The sequence below is a fragment of the Periophthalmus magnuspinnatus genome, chromosome 23 (genome assembly GCF_009829125.3).
Source record: "Periophthalmus magnuspinnatus isolate fPerMag1 chromosome 23, fPerMag1.2.pri, whole genome shotgun sequence".
Taxonomy (NCBI): Eukaryota; Metazoa; Chordata; class Actinopteri; order Gobiiformes; family Gobiidae; genus Periophthalmus; species Periophthalmus magnuspinnatus.
This window is the reverse complement of record NC_047148.1, coordinates 9,042,790-9,068,199: the sequence shown is the minus strand read 5'-3', so window position 1 is coordinate 9,068,199 and position 25,410 is coordinate 9,042,790. Positions and strand designations below refer to the sequence as shown.

Genomic DNA, 25,410 nt, shown 5'->3' with positions numbered 1-25,410 from the left:
ACAAAATATAATTAAAATTTTAAATTCCAATAAATTATTGTTTTATTGCTAAACTTGGTATGATGGGGTCTGCCATATTTTTTAATTTCCCATCCATAATAAAAGGCCTCATTAGGCTTGTGACTCCCAGTATGCTCACTAATCACTAACTGAACTGGAGTTATTACATCTGTAGATACAGGCAAAATGATCTTTCTGGAGCTGCTATGGCCTGTATTTGCCACTAGGCGGGAGTACAGGTCTGTCATTGTAGACTCGTGAGCGCCGCGCGTGGGTTTAACTGTTCAGTCACTCTGCCGCATGCTACCTGTGCGCGTGCTCGGTTTCCACAAACATTTGGCCGCAGACTTTTCGCACACCGCTTTTCGAGGTAACATCTGATCCTAAATATTACATAGCATGCGTGTGCAAGTGCCAGTAGTGGAGAACTTAAGAGCAAAGAAAGCATATTAGATAAATGATTGCCAACCATATTAATATGTTGTATTTATGAATTGGTTTCTGTCGTCAACGTGCTATGTTCTGGCGCAGGTACTTTTTTTTTTTTTTTTTTTTTTTTTTTTTTTTTTTTTTTTTTTTTTTTTGGTTGAGTAAAACTTGCTTTGTTATTCGTATTTTTCATACGCAAAACAATATAATCAGTATTTGAATTTGTTTTAATATTATTTACAGCTGTAGTTTGTGAGGTCAATTTTAACCGTCCAGTGGGCACACCTGTGGATCTTGGGTGTTCATATGGTGTGTTTGGAGCTGGTTTGAAGTTATTCATAATCAACATCTGTTGTGATATCTGATGTGTTTTCTATTACTTGGATTCTACAGCAGTCTTTCAAGGTAATTCTGGCAGCATCTAATTTCAAGATCAGAACTATTTAAAAAGTTTGTGATTAAGAGTCAAATTTTAAGAATGAACATTAATCCTCTAACAAGGATGCAGTATGTCACGTTTCTCAACGGGGTCCAGCACCTGCTTGTGTCCATAGAGATGGTATTGCTTTTGAATCTTCTACAGTAAAGCATGAAATGTATCTGTCTTACATTTCTTCAATTATAGGTGTTTTTACATGCCTTGAAAAAAACATGCATTCTCACTGTGAGTGGGCTGACACTCCACAGGTCTGACCTCTAACTTGGTGATCGCCTACTTGTCTCCAAGGAGATAATAGGTTTTAAACATTTAAGGCATGAATGTTCAAGCAAACATCTCCACCAGAAAAGTTAAGCAGTGCACCTTAAACTGAAAGTGCAAACATGTTTAGCATTCTACATAATTTCTAATGTATTTGTATTTGTAATTGGGTTCAGAAAATATATTTTGTCCCTCTTTTTTCTCTAGAATTTGCCCTCTCCTGTTGTGAGGAACCCATCATTTGACCTCTTCCTTCTGCACCATGGAGTACTGTACGCCCCAGCCCACCAGGCGCCACAATCCCGTGGACAGTATCTGTAAGAAGCTTCAAACCATCCAGTGGCGTGGCGAACGGGAACCCAACTCACCCTTTCAGATCCCCAAATTCTCCTCCAGCAGCTACGACAGCCCCCAGTGTGGCCTCAGGACCAACCTGGAGGCTTTGCTCAAGAAGGGGGCACTGTACAGGGAACGTATAGACAGGGAGAAGGACAAAGCTATGGGAATGCCCAGCTCTGCAGCCTCCAAGAGAACCAGCATGGGCTCTTCTACTCCAATGGCTACTCCGGCTACTCCCAATTACAAACCTACGCCATCCAATGTGACCTATACTATAACTAGCACGCTTGGAGAGAGGAAAGCAGCAGATGGAAGTGATTTGAAGAATGTTAAAATGTGGCAAAGGTATTGTTCGACGCCCACAAGCAACACAACTGATTCTCCATACTTCACGTTTACACGAGGGCCACAGTCCGTGCAGCCAGACAGTGAGAGACCAAACAGGAGCCCACCCATGTCATGCACCTTCACACCGTTTCATACAACCACGTCATATAACTTGAACTTTAGCTCAGCCGATGCAACAAATACTATGGAGTGTGAGATGCCCTATCCAGCACTGGTGGTGAAGAGGTTGTCTATGGGAGATACAGGTAAGGATTTTAAAGGTTAGTACTGAAAAGTGAGGTTCTAGTTTAGGAGGGCATGGGTTATTTTTATGCAGCTCTTTAAGGACATGTTGTTTCATTAATTCTGTAGCTGTTTGCTTTTAGAGATGAGTACTGTGAGTGAGTATGTTGAATTTATTTATTTTATTTTATTTAGATACTCTATTCTGCAGTTTTTGGGATCATTCCCTCTTGGTATAGATATATAGTTAGGGTTACAGTTATGACATATTGTTTATAATAAAAATGTAGGTCTGAAAGAAATCAAAATTAAGTTTGTGCGGTTCCTATAAAATTTCCCACATTTTTCAACTGCCTCCTCTTCTCTCACAGTGTCTCTTGTTCCACTTTTTTTGTAACCGTCCTTACCCTGACCCTAAGCCCACTATATATGAATGAAAAGGAAAATCTGTAAACAACATACATCGTGACCAAGTCATAAAAGCTATAGCCTTGAGATGTTGTTGATGCTTCCGATCTGTCTGATGGTCCATAGTGACTTGCTGTGCCTCCAGGCCTCTGTATAATGTGTTGTTTTTTCTTACACAACTCTTATTGTTTGATGTGATTTTAGGAATGTCCACAACAGATGGAAAAAGAGGGGCTATGGCAGAAATTAGCCTCATTTGTGAAGAGAACCTGCTTGATACCATCTTCCATGCCTGCGACACTCAACGGAGAGGTATACACAGCACTTATATAATGTACAATTATCCATGTTTGGGTCACATGTGGTCCTGCTGCTTAATATAGCAAGATGCTAATTGACGGTAACTGTATATGTAGTTTCTTTGAATCTAGTGAAGCTCTGTCTATTGAAGCAGTCACATTCTAGTGTGACCGGCGTGTGTTTGTGTTTTCCCGCCTGTGGCATCGGTGGCATAAAGAGCAGTTTGAGAGTTTGTTCATTCAGAAGAAGATGTGAGAGAATTTCAAATAAGACGTTTTCAGCAACTCTGGAATAGTTTTGGGTTTTTTTTTGTCTTCATCGCTACTTTTTAGAGAAACAAATTTCCGGCGACTAATTGCATGGATTTTCTTAGGTATGTTACAGTTATTGTTTGCAGTGTAAAGAGGAATGTAGGTTTTTTAATACTTTCTGTGAAAGTAGGCCTGTCAATTACTATACCAACCTATTTATCAATATAGTGTCTCCTGAATTAGTCCATTAATTCAGGAGACTATGGTGGCCCCTCATAGTATAATAAAAGTAACTATGTTTAATCTGTAAACAGTGTTTTTCCGTTTGTTTTATCAGTATAACAAATTTATAGTCGCATATTGTAAAAAGATTGCTTGTGCCACTACAGTCTCGATATAAATTTGTGGGAAACATAACAATAAATACAGTTCTTTTGGCCTTCATTGCTACAGAATCATGCCTATTGTTCATGGTTTAGATTAAGAAAAAGACTCCTATTGTATATGTATATTATGTAAGAGTCATATTGTATTGTATTGTATTATGTATATACATTATTTCATATAATGAGGTTGTAATCTCAGGTAAAGTTTACGTGTCCCATATCGTGGACTACTTGCGGCACACAACGAGCCGCTCCTCAGAGGACAGTGGTCTGGAGGAGTTGTGTAACATGTTGGACCCCGAGCACAAAGACGTGTCCATCGACCTGGACACATACCACGCTGTCATGAGGGAGTGGATCGACGACTGCCGCAACAACGGGTAAACACAACAGTTCAGACTTAAGCTTATGTGTTTTGGTTCACATTTTAGGCATGTTAAACATAAATAAAGAGCAATACTGCATAGAAATATTTGCTTTGGGGCTGCATGATTTTAGAAAAATATATATTTTTTATTTTTCTGTGATAAACTTTTGTTTAAAAAGAAGTATTCTGTTTAGAGTGCACAATGTAAGCCAACCTCAGGAGCATTAACATTTGAGAGAAGACTGAAATATGAACTGATAAACTAATACAAGAATCCCATCAATATCAGAACATACAGTGTACAGTAAACTATCAAATGGGTACAACTGGTTTTGAATGGATTTCATTCTACTATTGAATATTTTGATTAACTTGTGATATATTGTGCATGCTTATGTTTAAAACATTTGGCATCTGTACTTTCTGAACCTGTATATATTTGGCATTTAAAATTCCCTCTTAAACATCAGTTTTATACTTCAACCTAAAAGCAGCTGTTCTCTTTTTGACTCACTGTTGAGCAAGTTTATATGGAAATATTTGGTATTTTTCTCAGCAGTATGTTTTATAATCAAACTGTTGAAAGTTTGAACAATTATACATATTTTTAGAGTGTATAAAAATAATTCAGAATGTACCATTCAAACTTTTTTCATACATTTTTATATTTTAAATGTTGATGACTTAATGACTGTCCACTGATTACATAACCCTGTAGAGCTCACGATGTCTCCTGTATATGCTAGAAAACGTTATATAAATTATAGTATTCTATAATTAGTAAGTATACTTTATTTTTCTCTTTGCACAGGGAGGAGACTGCAGAGGAGGTGACACAAGACTCTGTTAAAATGAGGGATGGCATATCAGGTGATTTGTCTTCTGTATAATGACTCTACTAGTCTTTACAGTCTATACCCTGAAGTCAGTACAAGCAGTGTATAGAAAAACACTACTGCTCTATATCATTATGAATCATTCGTGTTTTCAAACTGTGGTATGTTTACCAAATATCTCATTATCAGTTAAGCTCCTACTGGTGGTCAGAAATGTATATAATATAATAATAGATATTATTGCTATAATATTTACTATAATACTGTATTCCATTGTATCCATATTTTGGTCCTCCTTTAGGTAATATCTAGGTTAGAACTACTGTAGTAATGATGTAGCAATGTAGTTCAATTTTAGAATGGCTCATTTCTGAGATCTGGTGGTAATCGGAAAGCCAAATCTTCTCTTAGGTAGTATTTGATGTGAACAGCTTAAGAACCATTGATCTAGATGTGTTCAATAATTGCCAGCTCAATTTCTTTTGTTTTTTGTTAGAATTGTTTAGCATCTGTCAAAGTGGTGATGGTTACCTTTTTAGAACAATTCTTCCTATTTTTTTAATTTATATCTAGTGTTAAGCATTTCATGCTTATGTTTTATAGTCTGCTCATCTTATATCATTTTTATGGTTTTCTGTATTTTCACTTTAGCGAGAAGATCCATGCTGCTCAATATGACCTCTGGGAGCTTGGAGGCCTTTGGAGGAGAGGTTTCTAGGGTGGAATTGTAAGTCATTTAGAACAAATCAGCACACATTCTGCTTATAGAGTAACAAAAGGCAATGTTTTTCTCACCCACTTGTGGGCTAGAGGCACTAATGGTTGTATTGTATTCCTCTTTATATCTATCGGCTTTTCTAGTGAGACATCAGAGCTTGTGTACTGCGTAACCGATCTCCAAATGAATAACCAAAAACTGCAAGACGAGGTGAAAAAGCTGAAGCAGGTGGTGGAGAGTATGGAGGACGCAAATCAAAAATTAGTTGAAGAAAATGAAGAACTGCGGAACCAGGCAAAGACGTAAGAAGTTAAAATACATAATACTTGCAATTTTCAAGATTTCTCATCTAAAGCATCTTTGGGTGACAGAGACTTTGCTTTTGCTGTCATTTCATGATTGTATTTATTAAACTTCATCTTTCTTTGTGTAGAAATCAGCAGTTGGCTCAGAAAGAGAAGATGTTGAAGGATGAAGTGGAGGAGATGAAGGCTACACTCAGTAACACAGAGGAGGGTCGGGCTCGTGCCTCTGCTCACAGCAAACGCATGGTGGGTCCAGAGAGAGGTAATCTTTTGATAATCTGCAGTGCGTGTATGGGACATTAGATAAATTAAATACTCATTATGTAAACCTGAGCCTTAAATGAAAGTTAATCTAAAGCTTCCGTACTGAAATTAAGATTATAAACACTGATTATTTTGCAACCGTTCTTGTATTACAGCCAAAGATTTTGGGCATCTACGTGAAAACCCCTCTGCTATTACATTCCAATATCAGAATTAGCTGCTGTTGTGTGTTGTTGTTGTTGTTGTGCAGTGAAAAAATAATTTGAAATATGAGGATAATAGAGTTCACAACTAATATTATTGTTTTGCCTGGAATGTTTTACAGTATGGCATTACATTTATCTACAGTGGGGCAAAACAGTATTTAGTCAGCCACCAATTGTGCAAGTTCTCCCACTTAAAAAGATGAGAGAGGCCTGTAATTTTCATCACAGGAACACTACAACTATGAGGGGGGAGGAGGGGAGGCGGGGGTGTCTTTTATACTGATAACGAGTTCAAACAGTCAGACTCCAAACTCCACTATGGCCAAGACCAAAGAGCTGTCACAGGACACCAGAAACAAAACCGTAGGCTGGGAAGACTGAATCTGCATTAGGTAAACAGTTTGGTGTGAAGAAATCAACTGTGGGAGCAATTATTAGAAAATGAAAGACATACAAGACCAGTGATGATCTCCCTTGATCTGGGGCTCCACACAAGATCTGACCCTGTGGGGTCAAAATGATCACAAGAACGGTGAGCAAAAATCCTCCTTCCATCCGCAAGGGCATTGAAGATGAAACATGGCTGGGTCTGCATGACAGTGATTTCAAGGTCTTGGAGTGGCCTAGCCAGTCTCCAGATCTCAATCCCATAGAAAATCTTTGGAGGAAGTTGAAAGTCCGTGTTGCCCAGCGACAGCCCCAAAACTTCACTGCTCTAGTGGAGATCTGCATGGAGGGATGGGCCAAACAGCCAGCACCAGTGTGTGAAAACCTTGTAGAGACTTACAGAAAACATTTGACCTCTGTCATTGCCAACAAAGGGTATATAACAAAGTACTGAGATGAATTTTTGTTATTGTTATTGACCAAATACTTATTTTCCACCATAATTTGCAAATAAATTCTGTGATTTTCTGTGAATGTGATTTTCTGGATTCTTTCCCCCCATTCTGTCTCTCATAGTTGAGGTGAACCTATGATGAAAATTACAGGCATCTCATCTTTTTAATTGGGAGAACTTGCACAATTAGTGACTGTCTAAATACTTTTTTGCCCCACTGTATCTCCACAGAGACAAGCAGGAGACAGCACAAAGCCAAATTACAGGTCATATCGCTGAAGATATTTTTTATTAAAAAATAATTAAATGATTTAATTCCCTGTAATTAAATAAATACATTTTACATAACTTTAATACCATAACATTTCAGGAGAACTGTCTATGTTGGTGAACCCCAACTATTGCCCAGAAAACCATGTAAATCTACTGAAGTCACTTTACTGAGATTTATTCTGTTCATATGCTGCACTGTCACTCTTATTGTACATAATAGTCTATTTTAGTTTATTTTTATGTCTATTTTTAAATTATTTAAGCTATTATCTATTATCTTGTTTTATTGCATGTACCATTTTCCTGCTGTTCTTGAACTATGTGGTGCAATACTGGAATTTCCCCACTGTGGGACTAATAAAGGCATATCTTATCTTAAAAGTTGGATATTGTACCTTTTTTAAGCATGATCAGTATGAATAATAATAATAATAATAATACAGACTTACTTTCAAATGTTACTTCTAATTTCTGTGTGTTTTGTTATAGGAAAGAGAGAACCAGAGTCTCATTGCTAAGATCGCTTCCCTACAGGAGGAGGTAGGACTCACTTCAGATCTCATAAGTTGCAGTAACACTCTCTTGTGCAGCTCAAACATTAACCTGGTGACAAGCCTAAACTGATGCTGTCTCTGCAGAACTTTAAGGTCACCATGGAGACGGACGAGCTTCAAAAGCGGATCTCAGAGCTGTGTGACATGAACACTGACCTTCAGGTGCCTCAGACAAACTCTCTGCCATTTTGTTATAATATTCTATTTCTGTTTTGCCCACACCTCACCTGATTTAGTTCCTTCCTTTTTAAATAAGAAAATTTGAAACTGTGTCTTTACATGTTTTGCAGATGCAGATTCATTCTATTGACGGAATCTTGATTGAAAAGGATACAGAGCTGCAAGAGGTCAGGGACAGTTTTGATTAATGTTTACTCCATTCTTATTGCTCTGTTTCTGCCAGCCTCAGTCATGGGTTCATATTTGCGCATTGCTATTGGAAATTTGGAGCGGTGTTGAAATGTCACTTTATCCTGGTATTACTCAGAAGAATTCAGTGTAATTTTGTATTTCAAAAAAATCTTGAGGGACATGGATGTATTAAGTGAATATTCATAGATAAGTGTTCATTTTTAGCTTATTTTGGTTTGTTACAATGGTTATTTTAGTATAAAACGACGTGTTTTTGAGTTTTAGTCATGCATGTTCTATTTGACAGCACCAGTAGTTATTGTGGGAGCAGTGAGTAGGCTACAGAACATTCTCTTCGATTTCAGCTTTGTACTTTGCCAAAATGGAAATGATTAGTTAATGTAAATGATGTTTGTTTGTATTTTACAGAAAATGCGACAAATAAATGAGCTGAAGGCTACAATAGAAGAGTACTCGTCCATCACAGAGGTGTTTTTTTTTCTAAATTTCACAAAGCATTTTAGGCACTGGTCATGTGTTTGAATGATGAGGCAATTGTGTGGGAAGCTTGTCACCTGGTAACCTGCAGGATCTGCAAGTACAGCTCTGAGTCACACAGACTTTTAAATACAGCCATGTGCCTGTTTAACACAAAGTGATGCACTGTTAGGTTATCATAGTACTTAAGTGTGACTCGGGACAGGAAGTGAATGACTCTGGACTGTTGAATTGTGTTTGATAATTTTTTACAATTTAAACATGATATTTATTTTTATTGTTACTTCTGTCCATTCAGCTGTTAAGAGCAGACAAGAGCAAACTAGAAAACCAAATGCAGATGTTGCATCCAGACCTGGTCGGGTACGTGAGGGGGTCACATGTGCCCTAGTGCTCACTTCAGTAAAATATGGTGTGATGTGTTTATAGATGGTGCTTTTTCAACATGTCTACTATTTGTTGTTTTTCAGAGGCCTTTCCTTGTCTGTGGCCTACAGGTTAAACCAGAGCATCGCTGGATCTTTACAGTCTGAGCTGGCTTTGGCTCAGTCCCCTCTGGATTGTACCTGCCTGGTCTGTACTCCTCCAGTCTGCTCTCATTGAATTCACAGTATAGTATATAAGTACATGTTGTAACTGGTTGTTTTGCTGCAGCCTGTGGCAGGGCCAGACACTCTGAGCCCCACCACTGCCCTTGATGAGACTCTGGACAAAGAGGTGCTTCTGATGATGCAGGGGCCCAGTCCAGAGCACATGTCCCAGGAGTTCAAGAACACACTCAACAAACTGGTCAGTGTCTCATGTTGGTCATTTCTGTTCAAATCATGTTCTATTGTTGACTCTTTTGACATTTTATAGAAACGTAATTTAAGAGAAGAAACAGACTCAGTGCTGTGCACAGTGCAAAGGTTGCTGGATGTCCACACAAAACTTGGATTCAACACAGATGATTCACTTCAGGTCAGACACACATTCATACACGTACTGCATTTTTATAACCTACAAATAAATACCATTTTATTATACAAGTTGATTCTTAAGCACCATACAGACAGTTTCATGTACGTTTTTTTCCGGACTATAAGCCGCACTTTTTTTCATAGTTTGACCGGGGGTGCGACTTGTGTAATATAAGTCATATATAATTTCACATCTGCACTGAAAACTGTGCAAGGGCTCTCTAGGCTTGTGTACCAGTATCTACTACTCCTGTACCATTGAAAATTTCAACATTACAGTAATTTAAAAGGCATCTGAGAAAGACTGAACTTTTGTCCATGCCCCCTGAAAGAAAATTGTATTCTGCTAAGTCTGATGACAGCCACACAGTAGAGGAAGCAGAAAGCAGAACTTCCTCCAGAGTTGGTGGAGTTGTTCAGAGGAAGAAGAATTCACTGGATTTAGTGATTTGGAGTGAAATCAAGAATAAACTTGTTAGCTTGTTTTTTATGCTTTAGTTATCTGATTAACTGTTAATAACTTACGTCAACATGCCACACGTATTCAGTCGCTGTCATGCTTCATGTAACTGAATAAATATAAATGTGTTACGTTAGTGCACTGTGGTGCTATTCAGCCTAGTCTCTATTTTATTATTATAACTCGCCTTTAAAGATAAAATGTCTGTTCTTGGCCGGATTTTGTAAAATAAATTTCCACAAAAAATGCAACTTATAGTCCTGTGTGACTTATACATGTTTTTTTCCCTCATTATTATGGATTTTTTGGCTGGTGCAACTTATTGTACTCCAGAGCGACTTGTCCGCAATATACCGTAGTCAGTTCTCGAGGAAAATAGTCAGGGAAATACTTAGTTCTCATATGCTTAGATAAGAACGGGGGAATTATGCAAAACTAACATACAATTGTTTTCAGAATAAAGATTTAAATCTGTAAATCTGAATTGTAGAAGTATGGCAGTGTGTTGTTTTGTAAAGAAAAAAAAAAAATCAATGACACGTCCTTCAAAAACAAAAGTGGAAACCCTGAATCCAGCTTTATGTAACCCGTCTCCCACAGCGACTCACACCTGTTGCCTTCTCTCCCTCTGCATAACTCTACTGCTGCCTATTTGCTTTTTCTCTGTATCTTCCCACCCACATTTTCATTTTTCTGTGGAGATCTCGCACTTACATAACTGTCCACCAGGCCCCATCCTCGCTGTGCTGTAGTCCGTGTGTTGTACTCCCCTCCTCCTCCGGCACTTTGATTCTCTATCTCTCTCTCTTTTGCTTCCCCTCGCTCCTCATTGTTGCTACTGTGTGCATTCATTACACACGTTTGGCTCTAAACAGCAAATGCAGCAGTAGCATTCCTTTTCACTTTTTGCAATGATGGAAGTTGCATCATTTTGACGCCTTTGATGACTCTCTGAATGTTGGGGGGCCTATTGAAATTTTGACCTTTTCAGCCTCTTTTTGGCAGGCTTTCCGGGCCGAGCTGGACACCAGGAGGGCAGACTGGGCCCACAGCCTGGACCAGCTGGCCCAGTACACGGACTCACTGGAGAAGGAGCTGATCAAAATGGCCAGTAACATGAGGAGGTCCCGTACGGAGATACTTCACCTTTCCGTCAGGTGAGTGTTTGAGAAAACGTGTGGGCTGTCAGATGCTTGTGTGTTTATGTATAGCACCTGGAGTGAAGGAGGTGCATTCGTTTTGCTATTCTGAGACATTTTGCGTAATTTGGACGTTCTAAGGAGGCATGAGGCTGTCATTGGGTGAATGAAATAGTGGGTGGAGTCAGAAGTTCATGTTTAGATAGTTTGGATTGTGTTTTAGCTAGAAGACACTGAAGTAAAAGGAGTTTCAGCACGAAGGAACTGACATGTTGAAGAATGCTGTTTGTGAAATAATAGGACATTTGTACGTATACAAGACAGGAGGGGCTGAGACAATTGTGAAATTATGAAAAATGTGCCTTTTGTTTGATAAATTTGATAACATAACATACTGGGTTGTTTTGTTTTGTAAAGGTGTTGGTCAATGAAAAGTGATTTGTTTTCTTGTCATGTGCCCCTTGTTATTTGCTTGCTTTTTTTTTTTTAATTCTAATTTGACTGAAATTAGCACTAGCATCAGAAAGTGCCCTCAGTAACCACAGAAACATGTTGTGGATGTTGAAAGTAATTTTTATTTGTTTTTGAAAAGACAAAATAAAATCTAATTAAAAAAAAATCGAATGAAAAAGAAAATTCAAAATTGCTGTTCAGTTTTGTTTTTTTGTTTTTTTCATCGTGCCAAGGGCTAAAACCAAGCCACATTTAAAAGCAGATTAAATGAAGGAGGCAAGTGATTTGAAGAAAAAAAAAAAACCTGAAACAGCACTAAAGACTAAAAAGTACCAGTAATATTTTTAGTAACAAATGTCTCTCTGAACTCTGATGTATATAGTTTTACCTTAATTGGTCACTTTTATGCAGTCTCCCTTAAGTCCCTCTCTAACCTCATGACCTTTGGAGATCCCGCCTCACAGTGTGGGCTTTGGGCCAATCCTGGGTAAAGTCTGAAGGTTTGCCCTGGTTTGGAGCTGCCCATGCCCCTTTGGTTCTGAGTATAAAATTCTGCTCGATATATTATAACAGGAGAATGAATCAGTCTGGTGAGGGCTTAGTGAACCTCTGTTGCCAGGGTGAAGCAGTATTTAGCAGAAAGAAAAGGCAAGAAGGCTTGTTAAAAGTGTAGCACGACTTTCTGTATGTGCAAAAAACAATTAGAGACATTTTGTGGCCTGGAAGAAGTGTACTATGGTGAAGAGATGGACCTGGTTCTGTAGCCATTTTTCTTGTGTATCTTGGATTTAAGAAAGTGATTTTAAAGTTGTAAAAGGCCACTGGACAAGCTGTTATTGGTCATCCTGGGCAACAGAATGGGACACTGCATGGGCCTGCGGATTGGGTATTGCATGTCCAATGTCCTCTCCTTCTTAGTCCTTCCACCTTTTGTAGATGGTTAAAAATACCTCACATCCCTTTTTGGAGTTGGGTGAGTTATTGAATATTTTTGTGTTGTCCGTGGTGCAGGGTGCAGGAGCAGGAGAACCAGAAGAGGCAGCTGTGCGACGAGCTAGAGCAGCTGCGAACCCCCCGAGATAGCAGAGAAGCTTCATGCCAGACCCCCGTGCCCGAGGACGAGGTAAGTGCCCATCAATTGGATATTATTGACTTATGTCTGCATCGGTTGTTTGAAATATAGTTTAGTCAACTCCAAAGTGCATAATGACTAATATCTCAACTGTTGTCTGTTGTGACACTGCCACTGCCACTCTAAATTTGGTTATAGTGGTAGAGTTGATGTAGTGTGGTACAAAATCACCACAGACTTACCAATTGCAAAATCTTATCTTAAGCAAACCACTGTACTTACCTTTTAATATTAATTATTCTTATTAAGAAAGATGCACAAACAACCAAATGTTTCAAATACAGTGTCATATTTGTAATCTGCGTAAGGACAAAAAGGTTCCCTGTCCTTCAAAGCTTTCAACTCCTCCAGTGAAGTTTTTGTAAAATATTTATTTTCCAAAAAAACAGCCATTTGTGCACGGCAGTCACTTGTAATTATTTCGAGGACTTCTTTTCACCTCTATATGTAAATGCAGTGATGTGGTTTTAACATACCAGAACCACCTTCAATTTAATTTGATGATGCTTTTACACACGGACTGACACACTAATTACATTTTAGATGTATTTGTAATCTCATTTGTTTCTTATTTGCAGTTACCATAACTATAATCATTGGACTTGCATTATTATAAATTGCACTTTTGAATGTATTTTATGTTACAAAATTATATGTAAAATAGTTGCTTTGTGAGTGGCATGAGTGCAGTGAGGCAGATGGAGCAGAGAGTTGGCGGCTCAAGTGGTGCTCCTTCACACAACGAGCCCAGCGCCACACGCCCACACATTCTGCTCCTACCACTACACACACACGCAAACACACATTACTCCTACCTCTGCACTACACGCACATACACTGCTCCTGCCACTGCACAACATACACATGCACACACACGCATTGCTGCGACCGCTGGACCACACACATCTTTGGGTTTCCATGCTTTTTGGGGACATTACATTGGCTGACTTACCGGTACTTACTTATACCTAACCTTAACCCTAACCTATTTTAAACCATGTCTTTTAGTATTAGCTCAACAACATGGTTTAAAGAATTTTTGTTATGGGGACCTGATTTTATCCCCATAATGCAGGTCCTCGTGAATTGAGAGTGTATACAAAGTTTAATCCACAAAATGTGATAAATATTCGCCCACACACTGCACTTTACCATCATCAGATACACTTAAGACTGCTAGATTTACATTAGTGTTTATTCTCTCACGTACACAGGGCGCTATCACTCTTTATCTGTGAATGTGGGTGGTTTTTAACCATTTTTATCTTGTTTAGATGTGAGTTAAACATAATAATGAAGCCGGCATACAGTTAATTTGTCCTAGTGGTGGAAATTACTTGCTAATATGTGGCCTGAAAGCTTGTAGTTGAAGATAATTAGTGCTGCATAGTACATATTATTTGTATCGTATATGTGGATGAATTTAAATCTTATTACACTGACCAAATTTTAACAAGAGATTTTGAAAATAATTGATTTGAGTATATTTTGACAAGGGGAGGAAGTGACCAATGGAACGTCATATTCCATTTAATGTGAGAAAAAAATATGTTTTTGTTTTTTTTTTTACTTAAAACCTACCTAAAACGATGTAAAGGAGAAATAAAAATGTATTATTCATTCAAAATGTCAAATCTAATTAAAATGTCAAATCAAGATCCAATTCTAAATTCACGCCATGTTAGCCTAGCCAGACCCTTTTGCAGAACTCTATGAAGGCTGTATATTGCTGTACTATTCTAACACATTGGTGCAATTTTGTTTTTGTGCTAAGTTTGTGTTTTCTTCAGCCCGGACAGGAATTGGATTGGGATGAAGAGTTTGCCATTCAAGATTACTTGAATAATGAGGAGGTAACCAACAACTACTGCAGTGTGGATGTGGGGCCCCCAGAGGGTCCCCAGAGTGAGGAGACGGCAGACGAGAGGAGAGAGAAAGGAGACGAGGAAGGGAACAAGGAAGGGAACGAGGAAGGAGACAAGTGGACACTGGATGCAGCTGGAGATGTGAAGGAGAAGGAGAAATCCACCCTGTACATCAATGTGTATATGGAAACACAGAGTAGACAGGAATCCGTGGAGGCCAATCATGGTAAGAAAGGAAAAACTTTAACTATTATCTATAATTGGACAAAACCACTGTATCCCATTTGATTTGGTGATGCTCAAGACTCACTCCACCAAATATGGCTAAATGAGCTAAATGTTGAAGATGCTTGACAGGCACTTGTACCGTTTTAGCCCTGGATCTCTCATAGATCAATGGACTGTAAGCCTTGGCTTATACTGCCTGAAAATGAGCTCACCAGCCTGGTGCCATGGTAAGAATGACCATCCAGGAAAATAGGTCTTTAAGTCTTTATTTTATATGTACACTACAGTAGTGTATGATGATGTAGTCACATGATAGTTAAGCAAAATCTATCAAAAATGTGCTACAACATGCCTGTTAATGCATGTGTTGAGGTTCAAGAAGTCTCAATGATCTGTTAACTTGTAAGTACAGAAATATTACTTTACAGTACACTGTTGTTTAAACATTTGTATTGCACAATTGTGTGATTTTCACACATATCTACTCAGTATTCCAACTTTGCATAGCATTAAAAATATTTATTTTCTATTCTTTTTATTTATATATTGCCCACCTCTACCAGCTACATTACTCTGCTTTTATCTGTTTTATTGTTATAAAATATAACATGGTATTTGATGAGATTTGTACAATTGACTGAATAGGAGAGCGTTGAAATTTATCTGTCAAATTTTTATTTATAAACATGTTTTGTTAATTGAAAGTGCCAAGCTATATTCAGATGCATTTATTTCTGCAGCTAACTGACACCATTGTACATTGTCTTCCCTGTATGTGCTGTGAGAATAGTACCACTGCACACAATTCTGTGTTAAAAGCAGATTACAGGTGTTTTTTTTGTCATTCAGTGATGAGCTCATCCCTCTGTAATCCATGTCACAGGCCACTGACGACTGCAGCTCATATCACACACATACAGCACATATTCACAGGACACACAAAGATGCACTGTTATGCATCTCCTTGAGGCAGGTTTTAAAGCAGACCTATTAATCAAAATCATGTTATAGTTGCTTCCCCTCACCATTTACTCACCAGTTATATTTGGCGGGATTCACGCATGTTTGAGCCATTTTGTCGATCAACTCCCGCCACCGGCATGCGCCCACTGCTCTGTACTTACTTCGTTCTCCAATTTTATTTTCTAAATCGGTGATACGCGTAGGATTCAGCAGTGTCGCATAGTCATTTTGGTACAACTGGGGGAAAAAAATTGTCATACCCTCTAGTGTGATCTGCAGCTATCCATCGGAGGTGCTGACAACGTGGGAGTCAGATGACTTTTTTATTTTATTAAGCTGTTTTAGATGAATGTTGGGATTTAAAACGTGCAGAGTATAGCATAATAATCCACAGGTGTCATAGATTCTAACTATAGAGCAGACACAAACAAAATGTTTTATGAAACTGGAAACTGACCACAGCTAAGGCAATGTTTTTGTGCACATTTGTGAAAACACAGTGCTTAGACATGGACTCAAAAGTAAAAACCTATAGGGCTTTAATTGCTTAAATGTTTTTGTCAGTGCATTTTATTAGCATTTTTGGCCTGTATGTCTAAAATTGTCTACAATTACAATAAGGGTTCAATCACCCCTTGACTAAAAGATATTTGGGTTTGAATCCTGGTCTGAACACTGTATCCTTACTATTATTAGCAGATCAGAAACTGTGCTTTGTAGTGTGAATCTAGTTTTATTTTACTTTTTAAATTTTCTGCATTAATTGGTACCCCTTTTTGCATTTTTTTTTTTTTATCTCACGCGAAATCGTATTCCAAAAATATGTTACAGGGAGAGCACACTTGGTCTTGAGCTCCAGAGCCTATTAAGGAGGTGGTGTAGTGGATTTGTGAACGTTGTGTGAAATCCTCTTCTTCTCGAGGTCCTTCTAAGGCCAGATGTCAGTCTGCTCTGGGGCTCGGAGGCTCTAATCCCTGCTCCTCCAAGTCTGTGAAGAGCTCAGGCAAAAAAGACAAAAAAGACATAAATCACATCCACAAACAGAGAGCTGTGGTCATTAACGCCATCTCAGCCATGCATGCAGCCCCACCTCCCACTGAAAACATTGTATAATTCTCATTTTCACCATTTATGGAAAGAGACGGGACCTATGGGAAACTGAAACCTCACAAAACAAGGGGGCATGGGTTGAATACATTTCTGATGGTTGTGCATGCGATTTTCTTTAAAAATGACATATGTAGCATATTTCTGATGCAGTAGCATTATAAAATAGATTGTTTCAGTATTCATAATTATGTAAGAATTCCAATTGTCAGTAAATTTTGATAATTGCATAAGGTTTGATACACACGGAAACCAAATTATATAGTGAATAATGTTCCTTTTTAATTCCAGCATGTCCCTGCAGGGATGCCATAACTCTGAACCCTTTTTTCACTGATGTTAATCGTGACCATTGGTATTTGTTTCAGATTCTGAAGCCTGCACTGAACCTCAACTAGTCGTGAACCATAAGTCTGTGCAGGTAAACCCGACTCATTATGTTATATTGGCCATTTATGATTGTTAACAACACACCTTCAAAATCGCACTGAGAAACTAAGATCAAACTGTATGTAGTTCTTGGGTATAATATGTATGTATCCTGACAAGGAAGGCAATTACAAAAGCCAAAATGCATGGTAAACTAAGTTAACTAAATAACTGTTCTTTGCACCAGGTGTTTTGTGCGTCAATAAATGAGAATGTCCTTGAATGCATCAGCTTCATATAGGCTTTAACAGTTCATTTCTCATGCCTTAGCATCTCATTCTCCTTTACCTTACTCCACCTGGTCATTTGCTTACTAAATATGTCTCTGCGGATTATAATTCTGGTTAGTCAGCAGACTCAGCACTGGACAGATTTCTCATGTTTCTTTATACTCAATAAAGGTGTATAATTAATCACGCTAAGGGGTAAGACCAGACGATTCATGTGCAGTGCTTTAAGACCGCCCATTTTAAGTTTATCGAAATAGTGGATTCGTTTGGTGGTGGCAGATGGTGGTTAACTAGTCTTTAGTTCTGATTACGTTTTGTCCTTGAGTCATTTTGAGCTGTGCTGGACTAAAAAATTCTGGACGGATGAACATCTTTTTAAATGTATCAGTAGCAAAACTGTTTACAAATGTGCCTAGAGATGATTACTAGATCTGAAAGCTGGTTAAACAAGATGGACTGTAAAAACACACAGCTCCGTGATTATCACACAGCCAGTACATCTTTAGCATGTGAGCAATTGATCTTTTCACCTTGTCTTAATATGAATGCTGTATATGTGTTTAGGAAGAGGGTGCGTTGCCACCGAGCGCCCACTCACAGGCTGTTAGTGCTGGACACCCCGAGGCGGACCCTGGTTCCGCCCACTTGAACAACTACAGTAAGACCAATGCCTTTCTCAAGACCACTGTTTTAGTTGTATCTATTCTGTTTCAAAGTGTTTTACCTCAGCAAACAATGAGTCATTCTCAGAGTCACTGTTGTGCTCATTATTAGAAAGGAAAATAGTGAAAAGTCAAATCTTTGCACATTTGTTAGGAAAAAAAAAAACTTAATCTGTTTATTTGGAGTGTTCATTTGTTTTGGTCCTTGGTGATATTGGAGGTCCCTGTGTAATGAGCTCACTATTGCTACTCAGCCACCAAAACAAGAAAACTTCACAAAATGATTTAAGGATAGATTCACACATTCCAAAGTGATAGTTTTATATATAAAGCTGTTGTACCAATTATATATTAAATATGATAAATTTAATTTGAGCATGTTATTTCAAAATGTTTCTAGATGGCAGTAAACTGTTTATGTGTTCACATTTTGACCTTCAGGTGCAGAGGAGAGTGAAGCCCATGTCTGTGATTTACCTCAAAACAACTCTACAGACACAGAACCATCGTCTGGTCTGAGCCCTCACACATTCACAGAGACAGAGGCCCCAAATGACAACACAGTGAATCATAAGCTCAGGTACAGCTCATAAAGACTAGATCATAATTTAACAAAGTATTGCAAGAAAATGAGGAACATTTGCCAGTCATACAGCTCAACACAAGTGTTTCATTTTAACCACTAGAGGCCAACAAAGTCCAATTTATTTTTGCTGTTGCTAATACAATCAGTAATAACATTCATGATGTGTGCCCCCTGAAATGTGTAGTTTAATTTGAAACACTCTGAAAATATAATTTGTGTGGACAAGCGTGGCTGAATTTAACTACCAATAGTTCACCATGCACAAGTCAGTATCACAACATTTTAGTATTCTTACTGGTTTTGTTGCCAGCTAAATTTCACAGCACATTGTATTGTAAAATTATAGATTGTTGCATTTCTACCTAATGCTCTTGTCTAATAATCACAGCATCTTTATTCTGTCCCATACCTGTAAGCCTGTTGGATAATGCATTACTCTGTAATATAGGGACCTCAGATACAATGCAGAGTTGTCATTTCCCTTGGACTTGTGTAAATTTGCAAGTCAAATGGATGTTTTCCTTGTTGTGGGAGGAGTGTCGGGGTTAATTTCTCTGCTGCCATACTTTGCATTGATGGCCAACCAGTCAAGTGTTCCTCATTATATTTTCTGACCAGATTACAAGAATATAATTACAAAAATAGTGTATCATGTAATTTATTTTTTTCTATGGATGGGTAAAATTTGACCTACTGACCCTTGGCTTGCACCCAGCTCGACTTCAGCACCAGACGAGGATCAAAAAGGAGAAACCATCGAGCAGAGCGGCGAGCAGGCGTCAGAAATGAGTCGTAAGGTCGGTGTTAAACGGCTTTGTTCACATGGGCTCAGCTTCCCCTGTTTCTGCAGCTGCCCTTCCTCTTTTTTCACTTTGTCACATTCTCATTCGCGGTTTCTGCTCAACTACATAGATTCAGAATACTGGTTGCAGGTTGTGGATTTAAATGCTTGAAGTCACATTGCCTAATTTTAATTGAGCATCATGGTAATTTTATGCTTTCATTTACTATGGAATAATGTTTTTAGAGGGTGCTCTATTGCAGCCTCTTCTATAGAAATACAGTAGTGTTTGGTTTTGGGGTTTTTGTTTTACAACTGTGGCAATCTTATGTTACTATGCTGTACTATGTATACCATGTAAGCATTATTGCAAATATTAAGTAAAGGCTTGACAAAATCTTTATGTAATACATATGCTTAAGTAGAATTTGAATTAATAGTTTTAGACAATGAAGTAATAATTATTAGAACCCAAAATGTTGTTTCATATAAATGTTAAGAGTGTGAGCTACACAGGAAATGGCTCTTGGTGTTAGTATTTTGTTTCATTTGTGACTTGTGAAAAACCAAAGTGCAGTCTGTCTCAGATGTTTCTTTACATGTGCTGTACATCATTTACATACACCACACAAGGAGGAGGAGGCTTTCCTTCTCAAGTCAGACAGCATGTAAATATCCTTCAACATCCCTCATTTCTTTATAATTCTGTAATTATGTTTTATACCAAGTAGCACCTTTTACATTGTTAGCTTATTAGCTTAGGTCTGAGCGATATGATGGAGGAAAAGGGCAATCGGGATTTGTTTTTCCCCTCGTCATTTTTCTTTATTAAAATCATAAAAACTTAAAACCATCTTAAATTTAATTTCATACATATTGACAAGACAGACTTTTACTCAAAGCCATTTAAACACAAAATTGTATAAAAGCATGTGCTTTGGAGGAAACAGATTTCAGAAGCAATAAATACAAAGGATTGACTTTGGACCTCTTTATTTAAAAGCCCCCAGCTTATTATTGTTGGTCACAGTTAGAATAAAATGCAATAAACACACCCTTGGTCAAAGTCCCTGTTAGACAACGTCAAACCAAATCAAACCAAAAAAAATGTAATCTGGACTAGCTGGACCTAAACTTGGACTAGAGCCTGTCCAAAATGCACAAACTGATATGATGCTCTTGTATTACACAACATCCCGTTGCGTTGGTCCCGAGTGCTCACCTCGCCTCATTGTGACTGTTGAGCTGCTGCCGCCTCCACAGCTTCACTCTGTGTTAATGTGTCTATGAGCAGCACCACTAAAACTCTCCTCCAGGCTCCACATTATATAAGATTCAGTACAGTGTTCTCTCTCAGATCGAACAAGCCATGGGGCAGGTAAATATCTTTAATACAAATATGCTTTACTGACTGTCTAATGCTTTTCCTCTCTTAATCTGTAGAGTCTGGGCCAGGACAAAGCAGACCGAACAGCAGAAGACAGGTGAGTGATCGTGCACCAAACTCTTATGTGTATTCTTAAATTGAGGCCGAAGTAGAACAAGATAGTGAGTAGTAGTAACAGTATTCAATTCATGTCATCCAGTTCAATTTATAAAAGGAAATATTTGTTTTGCAATCTTGGGCTGGACAATATGGCAATAAAATTTGAATTGTCATTTTATCCTGTGGTAATCCATTCATGCTCTGGTTAAATCCACCTGTCACTCAGTAAATCAGAGAAGTGTGAACTTTCAAAAGAAGAAGATGACTGCAGTTGGCTCTATGATGATCCAGGCTTAAAAAAAAAAAAGAAAATAAATGATAGAGAGATTGAGAGATAGATATTATTATTTCATTTTTTATTTTTTGGCATATCGCTCATCCCAGTTGTAATTATTCAGTTCATAAATTAGATAAATGTTTGTGTTTCAGCTCCAGTTTGCTCCCTGTGCTGGTGGAGGAGGAGGAGACTGAGGCTTCCACTGCAACAGCATCTGTACCAGGTAGGACTTCACACAGCCAACAGAACATTATTACCATTTGTCTAATATACACCGCTATTCACTTTGTACTGTCATAATGGCAGTAATGGGGAAAATAAGGCCTCCTATACGACCCAGTACTGCTTGTCTGTTTTTTGCTCTTTCTGTTGCCGTTTCCTTGAACTAAAATGCCTTCTACATACTGTTTTGTTCCAGCAAGCGAGCGTCACCCTAGCAGCTCTCATCAGTCCAGAGGCAGCACAGGTGCCATGGCTAACACTGTTTCTCCAAAAAAAGAACAACTTCAAGGCAAAAAAGAACTGGTAAGACCCACAGCTCATTTATGTTCAGAGCTTAGGGCAGAAGGGGAGATTATTGTATTCATTTCTTATTTGAATATATTTTGAATTTTGTCTGTGTGCTTCTCTACACCTCCACGCCTCAGTCTGACCTACTATGTCAAATTTAAGATAAAGCAGCTCATAATGGTAGCCTCAAATCATGGACAGGTTGTGTATTTTAAGTAATTGTTTCCTTGTAAGTTATTTGTATGGTCCAGTAAAAAATGCTTACTATTGAGGGAAAAGCGGTATTCACTGACCTGTTTCCCGCTTAACGCATTTTCCTCTAGATTAAGTGATTTTAAATAAACATGCTTATAATCTGCTGTTGATAACTTGATCATTACAACAAAAATGTGGTCTTTCCAGCCAAGCCGCAACATGAGCGTGCGTCCTTATGTTGACACAGGGCGAAGGAGGAGGAGAGTCTCATTTTAGCTTCACTTTAGGATGTTATCATTCAAAAAGCTAAACCTCTGAGCCGCTCTGACTCATATCATTTTACCTTCAACATCGGGACTATTTTAGACTGAAGAAGAGGGAGAGGAAATTATATAAAATGGAAGAGGAGAACTTTCAAAATGTGGATAAAGCAGAGTTACAATTTGAAAATGACAAAGAAATGTCTCTGTTTTTTGTGCAAACTTTGCAGGAGTTGTCACGAGGGATCGAGACCGTGGACCAGCCCGGTACTAAAGAGGACCGGGGTCAGACCACCAGCGACAATGACAGTACGTTTGCTTCATATATTTACATAGGACAGGATCAGATTGAATGTATTTTAAAAGGTATAAATATTAAATCGGACAAATTCCACACATGCATTTTTGGTTAGTGAAGCAACTTTAATGTACTTAACTGAAATGTAACTTAAGTATACTGTCTGTGTTTTGGTATTTGAACTTCTTTTTGGAAATGTGTACCTTTTTTATATGGCAAAATATGAGCTAAAGTTATTGTCTATGGCAATGCTTCCCCATGTTAGAAAGCATTCCCACAAAATTATCTTATTTAATGTGCACCATTCTAATTACATTTTAAATTATGTAACAAACAATACAACTCCTAATTGTAATTTTATTTTTCAGCAGAGGTATACCAACATTCGGATGTAAACGACTCCTACAAAGAGGACAAGAATGGGTAAGGCTCATATATAGACATTTTGAAACCTCTATGGTCACAAAGGCTTGTATAATAATCTTATTACTTGCCTTCTAGCATGACTCCAACTGACAAGGAAGTTGAGGTATGTAAGCAAGTGACATCCATTTCCATTTTTCCATTAATGGACTATGCATTATGTTTTGCTCTAGCCTTTAATTATAAACCTTTTAAAACCCCATGGCTGTCAAAAGTGAAATATTACTTTTTCTAGCAAAAAAACAGACAATATTTCATCCACATAAAGCTTTTGAGACCGTGTCAAGTAGCATATTTTATCTAATGTTGATCTGCCAAAAATATAGACACATTTGGCATCTCCCGGTACATAGTTTTTGTTACAACATGTAATGGTACAATGACAAAATCTTGTTACATGAAATCTGAGGAGGCAAATGTTTTTGTTTTGTTTTTTTAGTTATACAGTCAGGTTCGATTTCAAATATGACACTTCAGTGACTTCGAAGTTCATATAAAATGAAAGCAAAAAATTGTGTTGTTTTCTGTTAAGTCAGTGCTGGTCCCTCTTGCTTTCTTCAGGCTGAGTTCCAGCGTCTGGCATTGGGCTTCAAGTGCGACATGTTCACCCTGGAGAAGAGATTGCGTCTGGAGGAGCGCTCTCGAGACCTGGCCGAAGAAAACGTGCGACGAGAGGTGTCCAGCTGCCAGGGCCTACTACAGGTGAGAGGGTGAAGAGGGGCAAGTTAGACCAATAAAAACAATCTAAGAATTACAGGGCAAAAAAAAAAATTTGCATAGGCACATGCTGGCTGAGTGGGACTCTTGCCTCACAGCAGCACCCATGGATACCCACCCAGACTTCATGCAGAAAGGGCGGATCCTTAACCTTGAATTTGAAATTTGTTTTTCATGTGTGAATTTTAGTGTTAGCTTGTCCACTTTCACTGGCCCTTAAGAATCCAACATATTTCCGGAGCATAGAATAGTAAAAGTGTTAGAATTGTGTATGCTGCAATAAGATATTCTCTATGGTTTGTTGCAGGCCTTGATTCCTCTGTGTGAGGATGATAACCAGTCCATGGAGATCATCTTGAGGCTTCAGAAAAACCTGGAGATCCTCATCCAGTCCATGACCCGAGTGTCAAGCCGCTCGGAGATGCTTGGAGCAATCCACCAGGTCAGCATGGTTCAAGGACAAAATTTTTTTAAGAAAAAGAAAAGTACTATTATTTTATTTTGATACAACAATTATACGAAAGCATGCTCTGTTTTTAGACATTAAACAGCCATTTTCAAGTATTGAGCCTATTATTCCACAGTATCAACATTGGTAATAGTCACAAAACCCCAATTTCAAACAAAGCTAGGCATTTTCCAAGGAACATTTTGATTTATTTATTTTTTCAAAAGATCAATTGTCATTAAAATACCTAAATATCCTATTACTGTAAACTTAACCTGTGCTCTTGTCCCTGTCAGGAGAACCGTATTGGTAAAGCAGTGGAGGTGATGATTCAGCATGTAGAAAACCTGCGGCGCATGTACACAAAGGAACATGCTGAACTGCTGGAGCTGAGGGAGACTCTGATGCAGAACGAGAGGTCCTTTGGATCACAGACCAAAAAAGGTGCACCATTTTGTTTGACATATCTAAATGATCTGTAATTTGTATTTTTTTGTCTAACTCTAAAAATGTGTTTGTTACAGATGATTTCCAGGGCAAGAAGGTGAGAATCTTGTCTTCATTTCTTTTCTTTACAATAGCAGTGTTGATGGTTAATATTTTACTATTTACAGGCACAAGGTCGGCGCGTCAGCCTTCCACCGATCCACCCAATTAATATGGTAGTCTTCTATTTTTACAGATCATTTACGAGCATAATGCCTACGTTTGTGAATTAAAAAATTTGTAAAATATAATCTTAAAATGATGCCTAAATAAATTTGTCTGATCATATGAAAGATAAACATTGTGTTCAAACTGTATTTTTAATTATTTTTTTGCTTCAATTCTTCATGTATTCCTAAAATTGATTATTGGTAACAGAGGGTTTATAATTCATATTATACAGTGTATTTAAAACTTTTTAAAAGTTAATTGGCAATAAATTACTTCGCATAACTACCTGTGGGCAGAAAAGCCTGACGTTATTGTCAACTGTTTTTGTCTTTCAGAGAAAACCCCAGGACATGTCAGAGGTGGACAATGAGAGACTGACTCGGCGATCCCCCTGGTAGGTGCCCATTTACAGTCTGTGTGTGCATATGCAAGGAACTATTCATGTTTCGTTGGTATGCGAAGGATGAGATGGTCAACCACAAATGACTGAAGCTACATTATGTTGTTCTGAGATTGGTTGCTGTGTTTTTGGCGTTGTTGATGCTGGTG

The 25,410-nt window shown here is 38.1% G+C and overlaps 1 protein-coding gene across 2 annotated transcripts in view; it reads left to right on the top strand.

The window, feature by feature from the left end:
- The first annotated feature begins 272 nt into the window (after positions 1-272).
- lrmp (lymphoid-restricted membrane protein) overlaps positions 273-25,410 on the top strand; it is a 29,036-nt gene continuing 3,898 nt past the window's right edge. The window contains exons 1-35 of one of the 2 annotated variants that reach the window (XM_055231457.1): positions 273-370; positions 1,337-2,061; positions 2,651-2,758; positions 3,583-3,763; positions 4,562-4,620; positions 5,238-5,313; positions 5,448-5,606; positions 5,738-5,855; positions 7,683-7,733; positions 7,832-7,909; positions 8,038-8,094; positions 8,528-8,587; positions 8,895-8,959; positions 9,067-9,169; positions 9,251-9,385; positions 9,455-9,556; positions 11,021-11,172; positions 12,619-12,730; positions 14,530-14,830; positions 17,271-17,323; positions 18,126-18,219; positions 18,665-18,803; positions 19,525-19,606; positions 21,034-21,074; positions 21,506-21,576; positions 21,772-21,878; positions 22,549-22,627; positions 22,988-23,039; positions 23,118-23,145; positions 23,601-23,741; positions 24,064-24,198; positions 24,501-24,648; positions 24,729-24,748; positions 24,819-24,866; positions 25,197-25,255. In XM_055231457.1, the coding sequence (XP_055087432.1) occupies positions 1,392-2,061; positions 2,651-2,758; positions 3,583-3,763; positions 4,562-4,620; positions 5,238-5,313; positions 5,448-5,606; positions 5,738-5,855; positions 7,683-7,733; positions 7,832-7,909; positions 8,038-8,094; positions 8,528-8,587; positions 8,895-8,959; positions 9,067-9,169; positions 9,251-9,385; positions 9,455-9,556; positions 11,021-11,172; positions 12,619-12,730; positions 14,530-14,830; positions 17,271-17,323; positions 18,126-18,219; positions 18,665-18,803; positions 19,525-19,606; positions 21,034-21,074; positions 21,506-21,576; positions 21,772-21,878; positions 22,549-22,627; positions 22,988-23,039; positions 23,118-23,145; positions 23,601-23,741; positions 24,064-24,198; positions 24,501-24,648; positions 24,729-24,748; positions 24,819-24,866; positions 25,197-25,255 (3,884 nt within the window). In that variant the 5' untranslated portion in view covers positions 273-370; positions 1,337-1,391. Of the gene's footprint in view, positions 371-1,336; positions 2,062-2,650; positions 2,759-3,582; positions 3,764-4,561; positions 4,621-5,237; positions 5,314-5,447; positions 5,607-5,737; positions 5,856-7,682; positions 7,734-7,831; positions 7,910-8,037; positions 8,095-8,527; positions 8,588-8,894; positions 8,960-9,066; positions 9,170-9,250; positions 9,386-9,454; positions 9,557-11,020; positions 11,173-12,618; positions 12,731-14,529; positions 14,831-17,270; positions 17,324-18,125; positions 18,220-18,664; positions 18,804-19,524; positions 19,607-21,033; positions 21,075-21,505; positions 21,577-21,771; positions 21,879-22,548; positions 22,628-22,984; positions 23,040-23,117; positions 23,146-23,600; positions 23,742-24,063; positions 24,199-24,500; positions 24,649-24,728; positions 24,749-24,818; positions 24,867-25,196; positions 25,256-25,410 lie in introns of both variants that reach the window. The other variant, XM_033989317.2, reaches the window with a different exon arrangement.